At 37.9% G+C, this 19,769-nt stretch overlaps 1 protein-coding gene across 1 annotated transcript in view; it reads right to left on the reverse strand.

Moving 5' to 3' along the window:
- ksr2 (kinase suppressor of ras 2) overlaps positions 1-19,769 on the reverse strand; it is a 75,286-nt gene that overhangs the window by 17,849 nt on the left and 37,668 nt on the right. Inside the window, exons 6-15 of the mRNA XM_056745396.1 lie at positions 14,994-15,169; positions 8,492-8,561; positions 7,358-7,441; positions 5,962-6,029; positions 5,486-5,503; positions 4,336-4,445; positions 3,762-3,930; positions 2,933-2,974; positions 1,498-1,564; positions 281-329 (exon numbers count right to left, since the gene is read on the reverse strand). Coding sequence (XP_056601374.1) covers positions 281-329; positions 1,498-1,564; positions 2,933-2,974; positions 3,762-3,930; positions 4,336-4,445; positions 5,486-5,503; positions 5,962-6,029; positions 7,358-7,441; positions 8,492-8,561; positions 14,994-15,169 — 853 coding nt within the window. The remainder of the gene's footprint in view (positions 1-280; positions 330-1,497; positions 1,565-2,932; positions 2,975-3,761; positions 3,931-4,335; positions 4,446-5,485; positions 5,504-5,961; positions 6,030-7,357; positions 7,442-8,491; positions 8,562-14,993; positions 15,170-19,769) is intronic.

Consider the following 19,769-nt stretch of genomic DNA (forward strand, 5'->3'; position numbering starts at 1 on the left):
ATAGATAGAACAGAGAAACAGACAGACATGGATGGATGGATGGATGGATGGATATAACGAATAGACAGAGGGAAAGATACATAGACAAATGGATGGATGGACAGATGAAAAGACACGACAGAGAGATGGATAGATGCTTGGATGGATAGACAGATCGATGAATCTTCAGATAGGCAGACAGACGGACAGAGAGATAGACAGACAGACATGGATGGATGGATAGATAGACAAAAAGATGGATGAATGAGATAGATGGACCGATGACAAGAGAGTGACTCACATCAGATGTTGGCTCGACCTCAATCTGCAGCAGAGGACTTACTTTGGTACTGTGTGAAGAGTAAGACAATGAGTTCATCACAGCAGAATAAATGTTTGACTTTCAATTCATTCAAAAAAAAGTTTGACTTTAGCATCTGATATTAGAAATGAATTTGTACAGAAGATGTTTTCATTTAGTTCAAGCTCTGTCCCAAAACCAGTAGAGTTGTCTTGGTGTATACTGCCTTCGCGGACAACTACTCCCTAAGGCAATATGTATTCAATAAAATTAAATTGAAGCAACTGAGTTCTAAGTGATATTGGGTAAAATGGAATAAAGAAGACTTTCTGTGACTGGTTTTAGCTCAGTGCAGACTCAAGCCATTTGATACAAGAAATATAACTATTCCATGAATTTAAGAGGCAGGAAAGAGCAGTGAAGTCGATCTAACGTGTAATTATCGTCACCCACACAAGAGAAAAGATCCTGTGTCTAGCTTTATGTAAAACTAGTAAGCCATGCTTTTTACATGTCTGTGCTTTCTTAACACGGCTCATTTGGCTTGAAAAATGTGTGACGACAACGCACAAAGGATCTGTCAGTCTGTTGTAACGTACCCTACAGCTCTGCAGCACTTACAAGTTTGCGTGTTTTGTGACTTTACGTGCATGTTATCTTTTATAGTTATCCGATCTCGATTAAGCTATTTAAAGAAAGCAAGTCTCTTTATGGCTCTTTGGGTTTTTTCCGAAACATCCGCTTGTGATGTGGCTGACATCATCACTGTAGCGTGAAGTCAAGCCCCGTATTTCCTTTGGCCGAGTCGCATCACACCACAAATGTGTTTGCTCCAATAATTCCATGATCTAAAATGCTCACATCTGCCATAAATAGATGCAAGACACCGTTTCCAAACACAACATTTCAGACAGATTCGTATCCTCTATGCAGTGATATCAGTCAACAACGCTGAATGCTTTTGGCATGTCTTTAAAAGTGACACAGAAGAGAATAATACAGGCATAGACTGCATTTGACCTGCGCAATAAAGAACGGAAATGTTACATGATAGAAACATTCAGTTTTTTCAGTCAAATAGTTTAAATTGTGATGATTAGAAAATATGTAATGAAATCGATTAAAAGTCATATTTAAAGAAGATGTGAAGGAGCCAATGAAACGCACACCTGTTATCTTCTTTAAAATCAACATTAAAGACATTTACACCAACTCACCCGGGCTCAGAAAGAACAGGGTGCAGAATGACCTGAGGGGTCCTGCTGGGGACCTCGGGGGCCACATCTACAAAGAAAAAGAGTTAAGTCAGGAGGGCAAAGAACAGAAAGAGAATCAATCTATTTTTATAGATGAATACAAATTGTTATTCATCATCATTTGGAAACATTCAGGAAAACGACTGCACTGAAGAAAAGGAGTTTTGCTGCTGGTCCAATTTACTTAATTTAAACAAGTTAATTCAACACAAAACAAAAATTGTCACAACATGATTTCTTCATGTTCAGTCATCGATCTACATTCCCATTCATTTAGGTTAGAATTGGGCAGAGGATTTATATTTCCCAGCATCCTTTGTATAAGACTGCATTTGGAGAGTAACTTTGTGAAGAGAAACGTAAACTTAAATTAAAATATGACACTTTAACATATAAAAATCATGTTTGTTTAACAAAAATTAATGAAACAGTTTAATCATTTATAAATAAATGACACGTAGTAAATTTTAATTTATGTTAATCCAACATCTTTTTTTCAATGTGCCATTATACCTGACCTGTATACTACACACATTTTGAAAATCATGATTAAATAATTTTTTACATTTTTATTTTCTTTCTCTATGTATAACTAAGTTTGTCAGTATTAATTTAGTTTGTATAACCATTATAAGCCCTTTAAAGTAACAAAGGCCATTTTTTCTACCTTTAAGATTGTAAATAATTTATATGAGGCTGTGTGTTGAGGTCTTAAAACTTTGCCCTGCTCCATCAAAAAAAGCCTATTTTTTACTTTGATCAAAAATTATTCTAGTGTTTAACACTGTTGGATTACAGAAGTTTTGAGTTCTGAAAGTGAAACTATAAAAACCCCTTCAAAACATCATGGAAAATTCAATTTTTCTTACACAAACCTCTTAATAAGCCATGGCTTTACCATGTTTCAACAATGTTTCAACAGCAAACACTTTTTATTCAAAATGGACAAACCTGACTGACAAAACTGAAAAGCGTGATGGTGCTAATGATCTTCGCAGCTCACCTGCATTAACCTTTCACAAGAATGAACCGGCAAATTTGGTTTCATCAGCCCTTATTCTAAACTATCAGGCTTGCGACACTTTATGGCTTTCCTCCCTCGATCCGTTCATCAAAAACATGTAGAGAGCTGACGGCCACCCGTAGAATACAGGCACTTATCAGCATTTATTTGTCAGAGAGGCACAGGCGACCTTGCCTTTAAAAGAACCATCATTAGAGAAGCTGGTTAAGAGAAGAAAAGATAGAACGAGAGCGAGAGAGAGGATGGTGAGGGGTGGGGGGGTTTGTTGCGCCTCGGAGAAAACATGGCATAAAAACTGACATCAAAAAAAGTTCACCCGGCGTGTCGCATGGCATTATGGGTAGGGGTAATGACCAATTATGACGCACTTACCGGGGAAGATGAACTGCTGCTTGTATTTGTAGTAATGAGATGCTGAGCGGGGCATAGGAGGAAAGAAGACAGAATTCAATAACGCCTCAATATTGGTCTGTGATATTGCTCTCTGTAAAATTTCCAGAGTTCTTCAAAAACAAGCAATATGCCAAAAGTCTATTTACTAGTAGGATATAGAGTCCAACAGTCTGCTTCAAAGTTTGATCTCAAACTGGATATATACAGAAAGTTTGTTTATTATAAAGAATCATTTAACAATGCTCCATGTTTTATTATTCTTAAATAAATATCATTTTTAGGAAAGTAAACTAATTTGTTAATTTAAGTGCAAATAGATTGTTATGTTTTTATTGAAGAACAAATTATGCTCTTCAAAAGATTTTAACTCACGCTGGGATCAAAGCCACTTCAAATAAGAAACTATGAATTTCTAAAATATAAATCTTTCAATTAAACTTTTTACTTAAATGGTTATGCTTATAATTTGATATTTAAAGCATCAAAAATTAAAAAATTTAAAACTGGTCGCAGACATTTGGAACCTAAATTACTTAATGCTGAAATCTGTAACTTTTTAGGTTATAAATACATTAAAAAAAAAAACATTTACATCAAAAACTCTGTGTCAAAGAGGTTCTCCTCCTTTCACCCTGATTCACAGTTATAACCTTAAATATTGATTTATAAATTAATTGATTAAAATAAATTAAGAATTTCTTGGGAAATTGCAGCTGAGCAAATTTTATTACTTCGATTTAAAACATAAATGAATCACTGAATGAATCACATTAAAGATGAATGAGAAAGTAATGTAGTGGATTAACACCTGTAAGGTTGGACTGTTTTTGCTGTCTGGCGCTCTGTGGGGACGGGTGCATGGGAGAGGGGGGCGTCGCGCTGGGAGGCAGCGGGGGTGCCGGGGACGATGGGGTGGAGGAGGTGGTGGAGGAGGGGTTACTGCTGGAGTCGGGCTGATATGGTACGGGGATGTGGTCCTGCAGAAGCAAGAGAGAAAGAAAGAAAGACTTCATAAGGCATGACATCACTGAGGAAACTCAATGTTTGATACCGCTGCGGTCAGACATAAATACACTTCCACTCGCGCTGTTCCTTAATGATGTATTTCACTGCGGTTTTGCAATGACTGTCTGATGTATGCAGTTGGAGTTATCATTTTTCTTATTCCCCAAACATTGCAACTGATATTTTGATCACATTGAGGTATTTTTACAAAAACCATAAAAGTAAACAAATTGTGCCAGAAATGACAAGAAGTAATGTTTGGTGTTAGTCTCCCAAGATTGTTTGCAATACAGTTTACTTTAGAGAGATAAAAATGGCTTTATGTTTGTTTGATGCTCCAGAAATAAATTTGAAGCGACGGGAACAAACAATCTTACCTTGTTGATTTTGTTGGTCTTAGGGAGAGTCTGGCTAATGTGCAGATCTGAGTACCTGAGGGGGTTGTTTATGTCACATGGTACCGACTCGGTCCTGACGAGTTGACGAGCTGAGAGAGAGGGGGAGAAAGAAACAGCATAGTATCCACGGTAACAGGAGGCAGTTGTCACGGTAACAGTGAAACTCTGAAAAGTCTTGTCACATTTAAATGGAAGGGCCACTAAACCCTGCAACATGCATAGTACAGTAGCCTGCTACGCATTGCACAGGACATCCATATGAACATCCAATGTAAATACCATAGAATTAAATGACTGGAGTGGTCTGATGAGTTAAAGGAACAGTTCACCCAAAAATGGGGAAAAAACTACAATAGGAGGAAAAATTGCTTTAGATATTTGTTGTATTTATTGTAGGAAAGCAAACAGTTCTGGGGCACTTTTGACTACCGTTGTCATTTTTCCAACTATGGCAGTCGATGGTGGCCAAGAACTGTTTGGTTACAAGCATTCTTCCAAATATCTTTTTCACTGTTCATCAGAACAAAGAAATTTATACAGATTTGGAACAACCCGAGGGTGAGTAAATCAAAACAGAATTTTATTTTGGGGGGAACTGTCCCTTTAAGTGTTTTATTTCATACTATTCATCTTATCCATGAATCTATCATTTCAATGTATGAATCAAATGAGATTCATGCATGAAAATATGACACAATAATTATAATTTTATAATAAAGTAATCTGCCAAAAATCCTTTATTAAGTTATTGCCACAGTGTACAAAGCTGAATAGGAAAAATATTTTTTAAAAAGGTTTCTATTTTTCTCCCAATTGCAATGTAGTGATAAAAAATAATCAATAAGAAAGAGTCACTTTTATAGAAAAATGTAACTAAAAAATGACTTTTCAATATCTATATACCAATCTACTAATACAAAAATATAACTAAAGCCTTAAAAAGAAACAAGCCAATGTGCACAACTGACATGAACACTTAAATGTTGTGAGATCTTTCATCCATTTATGCAACTGGCAAACACTTTTAACTAAAGTGAGTGAAGCTTTCAATTTTCATATTTGATCAGTATATGTGTTCCTTTGGAATCAAACCCATGATCTTCAAACATCTAATAATGAGAGGTCTTACTTTGAGACGTCCCTTGATCTTTAAACATCACAAAGTACAGTCGTGGTGAGACAGCATACGGTCCAAGAAACAGAGAGAGAGAGAGAGAAGGAAAGAGAGTGAGCAGATGGGTATAAACCGCACGTTACCCATAATGCTTCACAGTACATAAGACAAATTGTTTGTCAGTGCTTTAATGAAAAGAATTAAGCAGATGCGAAGCCACCAACAATGAAAGTCACATTCCTCATTGTTCTAACCACAATTTTTGTTTATTTCTGTTCTTTAAACACATTTTTGTAACTCAGTGTTTTCGGAATAAGATAAAGTACATAATTTACTTCAGTTGAATGTACTTTAGTTGAACATAAAGGAACGAGTTTGAAAACATAAAGAACGCGGCTGTTTTTTGAAGACATATCTGTATGCATTCAGCACTGATGGAATTAAGCTTTTAATGAGCAAAAAAATAGAAATGGCTCTGAACGACTTCTTACCTCCTCTGTGGTAAATGAGTAAATGGCAAGGTGGAGCTTCTTTGGTGCATTTGTTGTGGCACTTCAATCTGTCAGATAAAAGCGGGACACAGAGCTTTGTTCATTTGCTCTTGTAAAGCAAATAAATGAATATTCAAAACAAATGTTTAAAATGCAACAGTTTTTTTTTTGTTGAGTGTGTCAAAAGCCAGTAAGTATCTTAGTAACAAGATGCCAAAGTCAAGGGTGGTAGAGTGGAAATTACCAGGCAGGTAATTTATTCAAATCATCTTTTAATGATAATGATAATTATGCTCAATTTGAATGTTCAGACAGTAGTGCAGAAACAAAACAAAAATATATCACACAGAATACTAAAAAGGCTTTGATGCAAACACATGAACCTTTAGAATCTGAACTGTTAACAAGCTGAACTTCAACTTTTAATGATAATATCCGAAAAGAAATCTGTGTATATTTAACATTTCACAAGTGTTTGTACTGGTCACCTAATGAATGTTCAGACAAACAGGTAAATAAAAGTAATCTAGGAAAGTAATATTACAGTGTTTGTTGTTTAGAAAAAGCTGGAAATTGTCTAAAAGTGTTCAAACTTGAATTACAATGAATGATTATAGTCCTGGTCCACTTAACATTTACTTTGCCATTTTTAACACATAACTTATAAAGGATAGGGTCCCTATCTGATTACTCAGCTATTATGATGTATAAATTTTGCGATGGAGATGACCAAAATCTGCAACGATGCTGTGTGCAAGGCTAAACGTTGTCATTGTATGTGTGTACATATGAACTGCAAAAAAAAAAAATCCTTGCTTTAAGGTATAATTATCTGAACGTTTCTAAATCAAGTAAAAATAAATTGAAAAGCAATTTAATATTAAGTAAAAAATTAAGCAAGGTTATTCTTTAGGAAAGAAACAAATTGACCAATGGGGTAAGAAAATAAACTTCATCAAAAAGAAAAACAGATCATTTTTTAAGCCCCTTTGCAGATTGTTTTCTTGGTTTTGAGATTTTCTTTTTCTCCAGAAAACGAGTAAATGTAAATTACTTCTAAAAATATCTCACTTCAAGAATCTTTAGATATTTAGAATTCAGATCTCATAAAAGGTTTAAAGTATAAACAGCAACAGGAATTTGCATCTTATAACATCATTCTTTGTGATTTGATTATACTGTATGTCTTTGGTCCGTGTCGCATTTATATTTTCAGGCAAACATCACCAAAGTTTGTTTGGTAGTCTTCCGACCGCTTGTTTGGTGTGTATGGTACAGTTCATTTTCATTCAAACAGATCAATCGCACCCAATTTCATTATAACTGAACCAAACCTGCCAAGCGTAACCAACCCTTTAATCTAATTTCAGTTTATCAAGCTTTGGTCGGCACATACTTGCAGTTTTTGCATTTTAAGCCGAACAGCATTCCTTTCCCGCACACGATACACGTCTGTGACATCCAGTACTTTGTGGAAAACCTGCAAAAAGTATTGCGATGTGTTACTGTGTCACATGGCATCATGCATTCATAATTTCACTCTTTCATTAAAACCCACAAGGACGTGCCTGTTGGTTTTGCTTCTTTATCAAACCATCAGCAGATGGTTTTGACCTCTTTATACTCTCGGGATGAAAGTGGGAGTGTGCCATCGCACCGATCGTAAGTAACCTTTTCATTGAGAGTCGTATCTAGGCACTTTGGCAGTAAATCTCAATTTGCAGTAATTTAATTGTAAATTGAACTGTTGGGGGAACAAATGCAACGTGGAAAGCCAAGGCCGTTTGAAGCGATCGCTCCGGAGCTATATGAGAATTTCAGGGAAGGTGGTGTGTTAAATTTTCATTTCTTCTCTCTTTGTTTACATCTACTCACATTAACTGTATTCTCAACAATAAAAGGACCATTCAAATGTCCCACAGAAGAGTTGCACGAGGGATCACGGTGCATTTGGCAATCTATTTCTCTCATATGAACAGAGACTGACAGTTAATCGAAAATGAATAATGAGCTCTGACAGTGTCAAAGTGTCTTGGTCGGATTGAAGTCGTGCCGTCTCATAAAACTGAAGGCCGGTTTTAATATGCAGCCCGCATTTCTCCAACCGTCTCGCTTTACGGCTGACACGAGCGTTTAATTTTTTGGGATATGTTTATCCGCTGGCAGTTGTCCTTCTGTGACGACACGTGGATATTGATTTGTCCATCTAATGAATCAGGGAAAAGGTAAGAAAAGGAGAGCTAAAAATGAAACCTAACTTTGTGAACTTTGCATTTGGCTTTTGATGACTGAGCTCCGTCTAGCTCTCATTATATCTTTCTACGGTAATGTACATCACAAAAGCCATTGAGTTTCTTGGTATTGTTTGTTTGACTTTGGGATCTGTGGCATTTGGGCTAATCGAGTGTTTCATAGACGGTGTGCTGGCGTGACGTTACACAACCACGGCACTTAATTGACTTGACATTTTGTAACCGCTATCGTACGCACATGCATAGACATCCGTGCAAACACACGTGTGACATATTACCTGTGTTTTATGGAGTTGCCAAGGTCTCTGCGTGGTATCTGAGGGGACCAGCGAGGAACGGAGAGGGTGTCTAGAACAAAGCAGACAAAATGAATATAAGAAACACAGACACCTGGAACATCTTAAACATTCAAAACATTGACCACACCCTTATATAATTTAGATATAAACTGATACACTACATACAGTGGTGGCCAAAAGTGATGGATGGCGGGGAAATTTGCACAATATTTTATTAATATTTTATTATTAATATTTTATTAAATGATCTTTAAATATATGTTTAAATAAAAAACAAAGCAAAAATTTAAATTGCCCTATTCTTGGCCTACTATATATAATCTATAAAATCATCGATTAATACATATCATCAAATATTAGTAATCAGGTGAAAATAAATACCATTTAAATTTTCAAAACTTTATTATGCCTACGTATATATTTTAGTAAGATATTTACATGAAGACTTACTGCACGGATACACTAAATATACACAGCTACAGGGACAGTGCACTAAAATGAAAAAGTCAACATTTATTCACCCTCATGTCTTTTAACCTTTGACTTTCTTTCTTCTTCAGAACATAAAAAAGATATTTTGAAGAATGTCTGTAACCCAAACCCCACTTTGACTTCCATCATATGGACACAAAACCACCAACACATTTCTCAAAATATCTTCCTTTGTGTTCCACCCATTTTTGGGTGAACAATCCCTTAAAATGAGTTACAGAACGTCTGCTGCCATCTCTCACAGAGCACTGATAAAATGGAAATGGAGACTTGTTAAACAATAATCGCATTTGCTTCCCACAGCACTGTTAGTTCAAAGGGCCGTTTATCAGATTGTTAATGCTCAATTGTACTGCATTAGTTTATGATTAAGACAGAGATGCGAAGACAAACATACATTGCCTACACACATGCACAAACAGTCTTCTACATCGGCGTATTGAAAAAGGAAAAGATATAAAGAAGCCTGTGTTCATGACCATAATTGTGCCACCACTTCAAAACAGAACACCGGCAGTCTCTTTAATACAAAAGCATCTGGAGGTCTAATCTGATCTTTGTACTGTATATTCACTTGAGATTCCAGATGACTGCTTCTGTCAATGATGCTTATATCAGATACGGACGTGAGTGTGTCTCTGTCGTGGCCTCTGCATTCTGCTCGGCTGCATCTTTCAGGATGTACAAGGCGTTCCAAATTAGATCAGACCTTTGATGTGAACTTTGTTTTGATTTGCGGGACCTCTTTTGAATCATAAAGGACCTTAGAAGGAAGAATGGCACATTCGGGTTGCATGGTGAAGTTTAATAATGACAGATCACATGTTCGTGGAAACTATGTATAGTTTAGTTAGAGACCAAAAACGTTACAATAACTACATGACTATACAAAAAATATAACTACAACAATGCTATTTAGGCCGTGTTCACACTTGACTTTTTGAAGCTGTTACCGTCTGTTTTACATTATTTTAATCCTATGGAGTAAACCGTGTTTTCCGGCGCCAGCGTCTTTTTCTGCAGCTCTGAACTTCTTTTGAGGTTGAAAAAAGTTCAACTTTTGTGAAAAAACACCTTTTACACAGCTAACCAGTGACAGAGACCTGGAGTTTCCATAACAACATGCGAGGAACGTGATTGGTCAAGAAGGCTCAAGCTCGAAAAACTAAAACTGCGGCCGAAATGTAATAATGTAAGTTTAATTTTCACTTTCAATAACTTTTAATTGCATTTCTAGCAAGAAATTAGTTTTGTAGTTTTTAAATATGTGATTGGTTATTGCAAAGGTGCTTTCTCTGTTTATAATTCAGATAGAATTCTGTTGCGCTGCCTATGAAGCCTTTTTCTCCAAGCTGTCTTCGTGCACAAATGCTATCTTTGAACATTGTCGGCTGCTATTAGTAACCACAACGCTGAGAGCGTTTTTTAATTAAAAGGCCAGTGTTAACTTGTTCTTGTCAAAAATAATTCAAATGTGAACATAGCCTTAGCGTCCACATCAATGGATGATAATCAAAATTTATTCTAAGGTTATGTGCTTCTGTTCCACATTTTAAATGTTTGAGTCCTTTAAATTCACAAGAATTTAATTGAAAGCCAATGTTTTATCATTCATTCGCTTGAAAAAAAAAGCTCTGAAAGTCATCCCAACTTGCTGCTGTTGTGGTGTGTGGATGCTGCTAATCTCTTAAATTTAGAAATGGGTTTTTTTTAAACATTTTAAACTTCATCTTCCTACAGGTACAGTTTGTAAGAATTTTGCAGTAAAATATCCAAAAACCACTAAGGCAAGGTTATATATTTTTTTATCTGAGTACTTACAATATCTCTAATGTTTCCATTTGCTTTTAAATCCTGAGAAATTCGCCATTCTAAAGAGTGGACAGGGGCCGTTTAGTCACCTTTCAATGACGTCATATCCTCGTTACCCTTTGTTACGGCCTTTACTGAAGTAGCAACTGCGTGACACTGTCATAGATGCAGTCCGTCTAGCATTATTGCAAATGATGTGGGTACCTTCAAAATAACTTTTACTATGATTGATTTGAACACTTAAAACTGCACAGTGTTATCACACCATCGAATTGGACAATTACTGTAACATCTATGACTAACAATTTAGTTTTAAACCTTACATTACTCGGGGCTAATTCATTATAATGAAACAAAATGATTTCATCAAACATTTCTAAAACTTTATTACTTTACCTCTTCCGCTAACATCATTTCTCGTTCCCGTCTGATTGTTGTATCAGCGGTTACCATCAACGGTGGAGTTGAAGACAACATATCCCATCATTCCACGCTTCTACACAGCGTCATCAAGCTACGCGATTGTTGTTGTTTTGATCGTGCGCCCTCTAGCGGAAATTTCTACAAACTTTACCTTTAATCTTAATCTTTAATGTGACAAACAAAAAACAAGTTAGGCCAATGTTTTCTTAAGATATGTTTTTTGCCGTTTTTGTCTTTATTTGTACAGTTTATTGAGAGAGAGGACAGGAAACTAAATGGGAGAGAGAAGGGGGTGGGATCAAATGAGAACCACGTGCTAGGAATCGAACCCGGGTCGCCTGATGCACAACCGCTCCACTAGGCTATCAGTTCCCACAAGTTGGGCCTATGATAATGGTACACTCTTATAAATACAGGTGCTTAAAAGGTTCTTCACAGTGTTTCCATACCAGAACCATTTTGGGTTCGACAAAGAACCCTTTGTTCTCTTTCTTACCTTTTTATAATCTAATGAACATTTTTTCATTTTGTATCTGGTTTAAAGAGGACATTTTAATTAAAAAAACATAAATAAAATGACCTTTTCTTAGAAAGAATAATGCAAACACTATAAATGTCCATTGAAAAAATACCATTTAAAGCTTAAAATACTAACATGACATCCTATGATTTAAGTTCACAAAGTACATAACACTGCAGTGATCCTTTTAAACAAAGCCCTAACTTGCCTGTTTCTATAGTAACCACTCAAAGTTAAAGGAGACACAAGTTGTGACCAACACTTTGTATGAATATTTCATTAACACAGTCGGAATTCAAGATAAACAAAAGCCTTGATTAAAAAAGAACCCTGGTTTAAATGCTCCCTAACAAAACAATACTGTGGTATTAATAAACGTTAGTTTTTAAGGTACAATAGTCATCATTGTGTTACCCTTAAATGAATGGTTCACCCAAAAATAAAAATTCTGTCATCATTTCCTCACCCTCAGATCTCTTTCCACATTTACTGTACAGGGAATATAAATACTATGGGAGTCAATGTTAGATGAGATCTGTTCGGTTACTGACATTCTTCCAAATATCTTACATTTATAAAGTTTTGGAACAATCTAAGGGTTATCAAATAATTGATGACAGAATAAAACATTTACGGTGAACTATCCCTTTAAGGGCAGCTTTACAAAACATAAAATTAGGGATGCACAATACAAAAAAAATGCATCTCTGCATAAAATATCTTACTGTTTCCTCTTGGGTAAATAATTGTACCCAACCCCCCTCCAGTTACAGTAATATTAACATATTTTTACTTTTTACTGACAGTTTATACTATAGTGAGTATTGTTAAATTACAGTTCATTTTATTAAAGGAAATAGTAGATTTATGCATCTAAATATCAACCAGGTACCTTTACAAGGTAAAAAAAGCCATGGCACGTTTGTTTTTTCCAAAAGAAACATCAACCTTGCGTGGGGGATAGTGATGAAAAGAAAGAGAGAGAAAGAGAGAAAAAGGAAGAGCATTAGATCATTAGATGTGAGTTAAAAGTGAAAATCTTCACCTGCCAATCTCACACAGTCAGAACAAGTGTGTGTTTTACCTGCAGGCACAGAGACGCACGCCAGCATCACTACAGAGCAGATGAATTTATTTTTAATTGATGCATCTAAATAACAAACTACACCTCTTATGTTCCTAAAAATAAAGCACCAACCGGAGGCAGGTTTGCAGCAAAACAATCTCATGTTTCTCACCTTCTATTTGAAACGAACAATCAGTCAGAAAAACTGTAATTGAGTCACACAATGAGCTTGAATCTTTCAAATACAACTGAAAGATCATAAAGATTTGTTCATGTGAGCTGAAGCACCAGTTGGCCGATTGTCACAATCCACCAATCGCAGGCCTGCGCTCGTGATATAAATATCGTAGGCGTCTTTCAAACAGCCAGACAAACAAAAAGATTCTTAAAATAATGATGGAAAGAGTGATTCACAATGTGATGAAGCATTCCTAGATTTAGATTTTAGTCTTCCTAGAGGTTTGACCAAAATATGTTATAGACAGTAAATAGCTAGCAGATTATATCTCATTAATATCTCGGTTATTTCTTCTAGACATCAATGAGATTAAATTGAGATCAAATGGAAACATTTGCTTAAATCTCATTTGTGCCTCCGATTTTTCTCCCGAGAAAATGTCAGTAATATCTCCTTTACAGTTTCAGAAGAGATCTCAACAGGTCTCAAATTGAGCTCAGATTTGTCAAGTCTGCAATCAAAAGTCAATCTTATCAAAGATATGAACTGAACCAATTCTCAAATCTCAAATTCTTAAAAAAAAACGATCATTTGACCTCTACAATCTACATTCATTTTGCACCTCCATACCATTGTATTTCCGCCCTTTTTATTTCTTCTAAACAATTTTGGAGAAACATCTGAGACCAAGTTGATCCTTACATGAAACACAACTCAGACACTCAAAAACTATGAAAGCATAACCAAAGATTTGTTTTCCAGAGTTATACTCTGCGCAAGTATTTCATTGTATTGCACACGCATATTGCATACTTACATTCTATGTACGTGTCAAAGAAGCGTGCACTACAGACCCCAGGCACACGGACAATAATACTGTCACCACACACAGACAAACAGCAGATGCATTAGCAGAGCTGACGACACTCGCGGGGCCTGCTTACTCCCACAGTGTCCGGCCTGGAGCCCCACGGATCGGTCCAGAACGCAAGTAATGCCATTACACAGACTGATACACACCCAATGAGATTATACCCCTGAAACTGCTTTATCGGAAATTCGACTGAATCACCATCTTCTCTCCGGTTTCCAAACAAGTCCTTGCGTCCCAGTCTCCGGAGGAATTTAGTTGTTCGGGTAAAATAAATGATTTCAGCGACAATCAAAAAACGCATTAAAGCATTCATTTTTCATTTAATCTGCCCAAATTGAAAAGACAAGAACATTTTCCCCAACGATACAGGAAACGCTTGTGTACAACGTATTGGCCAGATTGCCGAAGCGTGGAGGGGTCTATCATTCATAATTCTGGAAACAAGCGCTCAAAACTTTTTCTCCATCTGTAAGATAATCTCATTCCAAAACGTTTGCGTCATTGCGGTGTCTTTCCCAGTCTTGTCACATCCACACGGCCCCCGTTCTGACCATTATTTCTCTAATAGCCACGCTAAGAGCCACGGTGCAGCAGATATTAGGCTTGGACGATATGCGCCGACACGTTTCTGGGTGTCCTGGGACACGACAAGGTTTGGGACGTGGACCTTTAATAGGTAATGAGACAGAAAGTCAACATTGTGACGAGAGACAAAAAATAGATGTAATAGCCTGAAGTGCGTCATCACCAGACAACTGTCAACACTGCCAAATGATGTTGACCAAACTACAAACTCATTCAGTGTCTTTAAACAGGTACATGTCTGTTAAAGGCACCCAATTTTGAATTTTTCATCCTCATCTGATTTCACTTCTTTCTTCTGCAGAACACAAAGAAGATACTTTGAAGAATGTTGGTAACCGAACAGCACTGCACCCCATTGACTTTCAATTGAATAGAAACAAAACCACGGAGACATTTCTCAAAATATATTATTTTTGTGTTCTACAGAAGAAAGAGTCAAATGCATGTTTCGAATGACATGAGGGTGACATTATGGCAGGATTTTTATTTTTGGATAGACTATCCCTTTTATGTGTGGAGTTTGTTACTCACTTGCTGAGGGGGTGTCCGAGTGCACGGGGGGCGTCGAAGGGACGAAATTGGGGAAAAAGAAGGAGCGCAGAGAATGATCAGAGTGGAGTGGAGAGCGTTGGGTGGGCAAATTCTCGCAGCTTCCCGCCACGCTGCTGTGGATCTTCAGGTTTAAGGGCTTGGTCTTCTTTTTTGCTCTACAAGGAGAAACAGAAGAACAACAAATAAATCTCCCAGATCACAATGTTCTCAAAACAAACACTTGCGTGCCAAACTCTGGACCTTGGTAAAATAAACATTATAAATAAATATCCATTTCCTGAAAAACAGCAAATTTAGACATACAATGTTTTAGAAAGAACAGGGAGGATTCCATACGTACTCGTAACAATGATTTGATAAGTGTTATAATGTATTAACTGTAGTTACAATTAGCCTATTCATGAGACATTACAATGCATTATAAGGTGCATTACAAGGCATCATTAATACAAAAATACTAATATTATATATATATATATATGTAACGCGTTACCAATCTTATCACTATTACATGAAACAAACATAAACAGAAAAACATAGTTACTTCTATAAGCACAGTTTGCATGAGTTGTGGTTTAGTTTTAGCACGGCATAATTCAACAAATTTTTCCACAAATCACATGTGTTTATTTTACATTTTATGACTTTTTAAGGACTCACGGAAACCCTGGCTGGTGATGATGGCACAGGTTTGATATTGCTGTTCTTTTGACAACAAAATATAGCGTAAGTTTAGTTACTAACTGTACAGCATGAATTGGAAATGTTATGTTTTTTTAAGGAAACACAGTCATGGCATGTCTTGCACACGTGCATACTTTCACAATTCTACACTCCTGGTCAGAATTAAAAAAGGATGATTGTTACCCGAGGGTATTGTTCGATTTTGCTAACTTCTGGACGCAAACATACAAACACACATTTTAAGGCTTAATCAGTAAAACACACACACACGGTCTCGAACTGCTAATAAATTATGCTGCCTGAAGAGAAGCTTATGTCGCCAAGAAGCGTATTTAGACACCAGTTAGCTAAAGCCGTCAGCTATGCTGTTCCTAAAACAGAGTCGCACTATGAGAGATTTCTGAATGCACACAATGAATAAACAGAACACAGGTTATCAGCTTCTCACTCCGAGGGCTCTGTCAGCAATAAAAAAAAACACATTAAACCATTCAAATCCAATTAGATGCGTTCATTTTCTATGTGCGTGTGGGTGTGTGTGCCGGCAGTGATTCTCATTGCGTGGAAAAGACGTCTCTATGTGTATGAGAAAGAGAGATATTGAGGCAAAGAAAATACCTTCTTGAGATTACCATACTGTCATTAAAAGAATAGTTCACCTGGAAATCACAGATCTATATGACTTTCAAACATCAGAAAAAAGACCACCAACCCAAATTGAATTGATGTTCCAGCATTGTATAACTTAATATGTTTTTGGTTTAATTAAAATTCAAAGTTATATAGAATTATAGATAACAAGTCTTTAATTGGGGGCCGCATAACAATGCATATACGCAAAGGGGGTCTTACAACGAAATCGTTTGAGAACCCCTGCTCTAATATATTCCTTCATGCATTAATCCATTTGTTCGTTCATTCTTTCTATAAAAACATCTTCATTACATTTTATACTTATAACGGTTTCATTTTACAATGTTTTTGTGAAACCAAATGTTTTGATTGTAGTTTTGTGCATTTGAGAAAACGTCTGATATCTGTTTAAAGCACTTGAGATTCATGACAGAATGCGCAAGCCACAAACAAACCCAGTAGGCAGCATAGACGGTACGACGTCGTCCTTGCGGTCTCGCCAGGCCCACTTGCTGCTTGGATTCCGCAAGGGGACTTACGGTGACCAGGAGTTCGCCAGGGCATTCTCGGCTGTGGTGGAGTTGACCAAGTTTGGTGAGGCGGAGTTAAAGACAATCTTCAACTGCTGCCTCACTCGGCGCCTGACACCGTCGGAGTTGAGGCTGCTGGCTCCCCTGGGGTTTGGGGACATCGTCAGGTACGTGATCAACCGGAGCGATCCTGGGGGTGAGGTTCCAGATGAGACTTTCACCCCACGGTCGAGCGCCGCGGAGGATCTCGTCCTGGCCGCCGCTGCCCGGGGGGGCTCAGTACCCTCTGGCTCGAGCTCCACGGCTGCCGGTCCTTCTGTTGGAGTCCGAGATAAGTGGGTGGCTAGAGACTCGGGGGGGACGTCGCTGGAAACCTCCCTCCCAGTACTCCCTCGATCCTCCTCTGGCCCGGCTGAAGCAGTCGTGGTCCAGACCGACCATAGAGGGAGGAGAAGGGCATGTGGAGGACGTTCCAGGCCGAAGTTGCTGTCTTGCAGGTCAGTGCAGCAAGCGGCAACAGTTCCGGAGGTCCCGAGTCCGGAGGTCCCGAGGTGTCTAACCCCATATAACCCCAGCCGCCGTCTAAGAGTGCTGCCCAGCCGCCGTCTAAGAGCGCTGCCCAGCCGCCGGCACCAAGCCCGGTCCAGCAACCGGCACCAAGCCCGGTCCAGCAACCGGCACAGAGCGCTGCCCAGCCGATGTTCCAGCCGATGTCCAGCCTGGCATTCCAGCCGATGTCCAGCCCGGCATTCCAGCCGATGTCCAGCCCGGCATTCCAGCCGATGTCCTGCCCGGCATTCCAGCCGGCCGTCCGGCACTTGTCCTGACCGGCACTCCAGCCGGGGTGCAGCCCTGCAGTCCTGCCGGGGACAAGAACAGTTCCCCCCAGGACTTCCCCTGTCAAGCCTACTGGGGCTCCGCACCCTGGCGCGTCCCCAAGGGCTGGAACTTCCCCACCCAGCCCTACCCCTTCTGGACTTCCCCCAACGTTTCCTTGTTTGCCCCCACCCCCCCTCCCTTGTTTGTTATTTTTATTATCCCACTCCAACCCAATTGTGATTTTGTCATGTATGCCTCTTGTCATGCTCACCTTGTCTGTCTGGTTTTTGTCTGTTTCCCAGTCAGTCTTGTCTTGTTAGTTACCCCTTGATGAACACCTGGAGGTGTTCATTTGGGGGGTGGGCTTTATGTCATGATTCCACTATCATGTCATGTTTATTCGTGTTATTTGAGTGGAGTCATGGCATAACCTATGGTTTTATGTGAGATTGAATGATTCTTTCTCATGTCTCGTGATTGTTCCCTACATCTCGTTCCTCGTCAGCCTCTCCTCAGTGCTAATCCCCAGCACCTGTTCCTCGTTATGATCCTGTGTTTGTTCCCTTTAAAACACCCTCGTGTTCTTTGTCTTGTGCTCGTGCATTGTTCTTGTTCTTGTACCTTGTATCTATACCTGTTCATGTAGCTGTGCTCCCTGCTTGTCACCTTGTTCCTGTTTCCTCCCTTATAGTAAGTGATAGTTTAGTGTTTGTTTCAAGTGTTTGTTTTATAGTCTAGTTAGTCAGTGTTCTTTACCTTGTTAAAGTTTATATTTTTATCCTGTCCTGTTTTCCCCCTTGTGTTTTTTTTGTTTTGCCTGTTTGTTTAGTCTTGTTATTTGTTAAATAAAAGTCTATTTTACATCTACCGTCTGTGTCTGCCTGCAATTGGGTTCCCACGCCATGTCTCCACCTGATATTCATGACATAATCATTCAAATTAATATAATTTAAAATAAACTAGAACATGTTGTCCTGTAGCTTCCCGAATGTATTTAATTGTGATCACTATTTAAAAAAATTAAGTAACTCAAACAAAACTGATTGCCTTTTCATCTCTATCTGTATTTTGTACCCTGGTGTGAGACGCTGCTAATAGCTCTGGTGCGTTGTAGCAGGAGGACTGGAGGCTGAGACTTAACACGGTGCATCAGATTAAAGATGCACCATAGTCCTGATGGTAATGAACTGCGCATGTGCATAATGAGATAAGGTCCTTGTCGCAGGTCGTGGCAGACCGATACATCTGTAAAATCGTGAATCGATAAACAGAACCAAAATGTGCACGTCCTATCGAATCCCCACTTCTTTGAAATTTGGAAGCCGGTTCTAAAATGGAATCGGTTCTTGATACCCAACCCTACTTATGAAAGAGAATATATTCTAAGCTTTAAAGGTCCTGTCAGTAAAATCTAGCAACAAGGTTGAGAATAGCAACCAACCGCTCACTCCACCCCTCCCGTTCGAAACACTACGATGACTGACAGAACATGGCGAATTATATGCAAGGGGACCAGCGCGGTGTATGCAGATAGAAATATCTCATTCTAAGGTAATAAAAACAGAACGCTTCATTGTGTTAGCTCTTTATACACCTCTGAAGACATAGTTATGTATAATATATTGCATTTCTGTCAAATAGATCCTCCAAAAATTACACACTGGACCTTTAACTAGAAAGCGAATATAAGGTAAGAAAACACAGGTCGGAAACTTGAATTTCTTTCTGTTAAAATAATACAATTTATAATCTAAATAAAACAACATGACATAAAAAATATTTGTTTTATTCTTGTAAATTAGTCAAAATAATATTTAATACTGTGTGGCTGGATTGTGTGTATTTGCATTAACATTATAGGTGTTCATAGGTACACATCCTTGTATCCTTAATATGATGCTGTTTAAAAGTTATTTTCAAGGTTCAAGGTTTCCTCTCTTAACCATATTTAAACATCCCTTCTTTTCACTGTAACCGTTGACATGCGAACTTCAGGATTTGTATGGCACCATTTTTATAAAGCTGCTTTATAAATAATATGAATAATATGTATTCAATATGAATAATATGTATTGTGAAAAGTGTTATA

This window comes from Triplophysa dalaica, chromosome 4 (genome assembly GCF_015846415.1).
Source record: "Triplophysa dalaica isolate WHDGS20190420 chromosome 4, ASM1584641v1, whole genome shotgun sequence".
Taxonomy (NCBI): domain Eukaryota; kingdom Metazoa; phylum Chordata; class Actinopteri; order Cypriniformes; family Nemacheilidae; genus Triplophysa; species Triplophysa dalaica.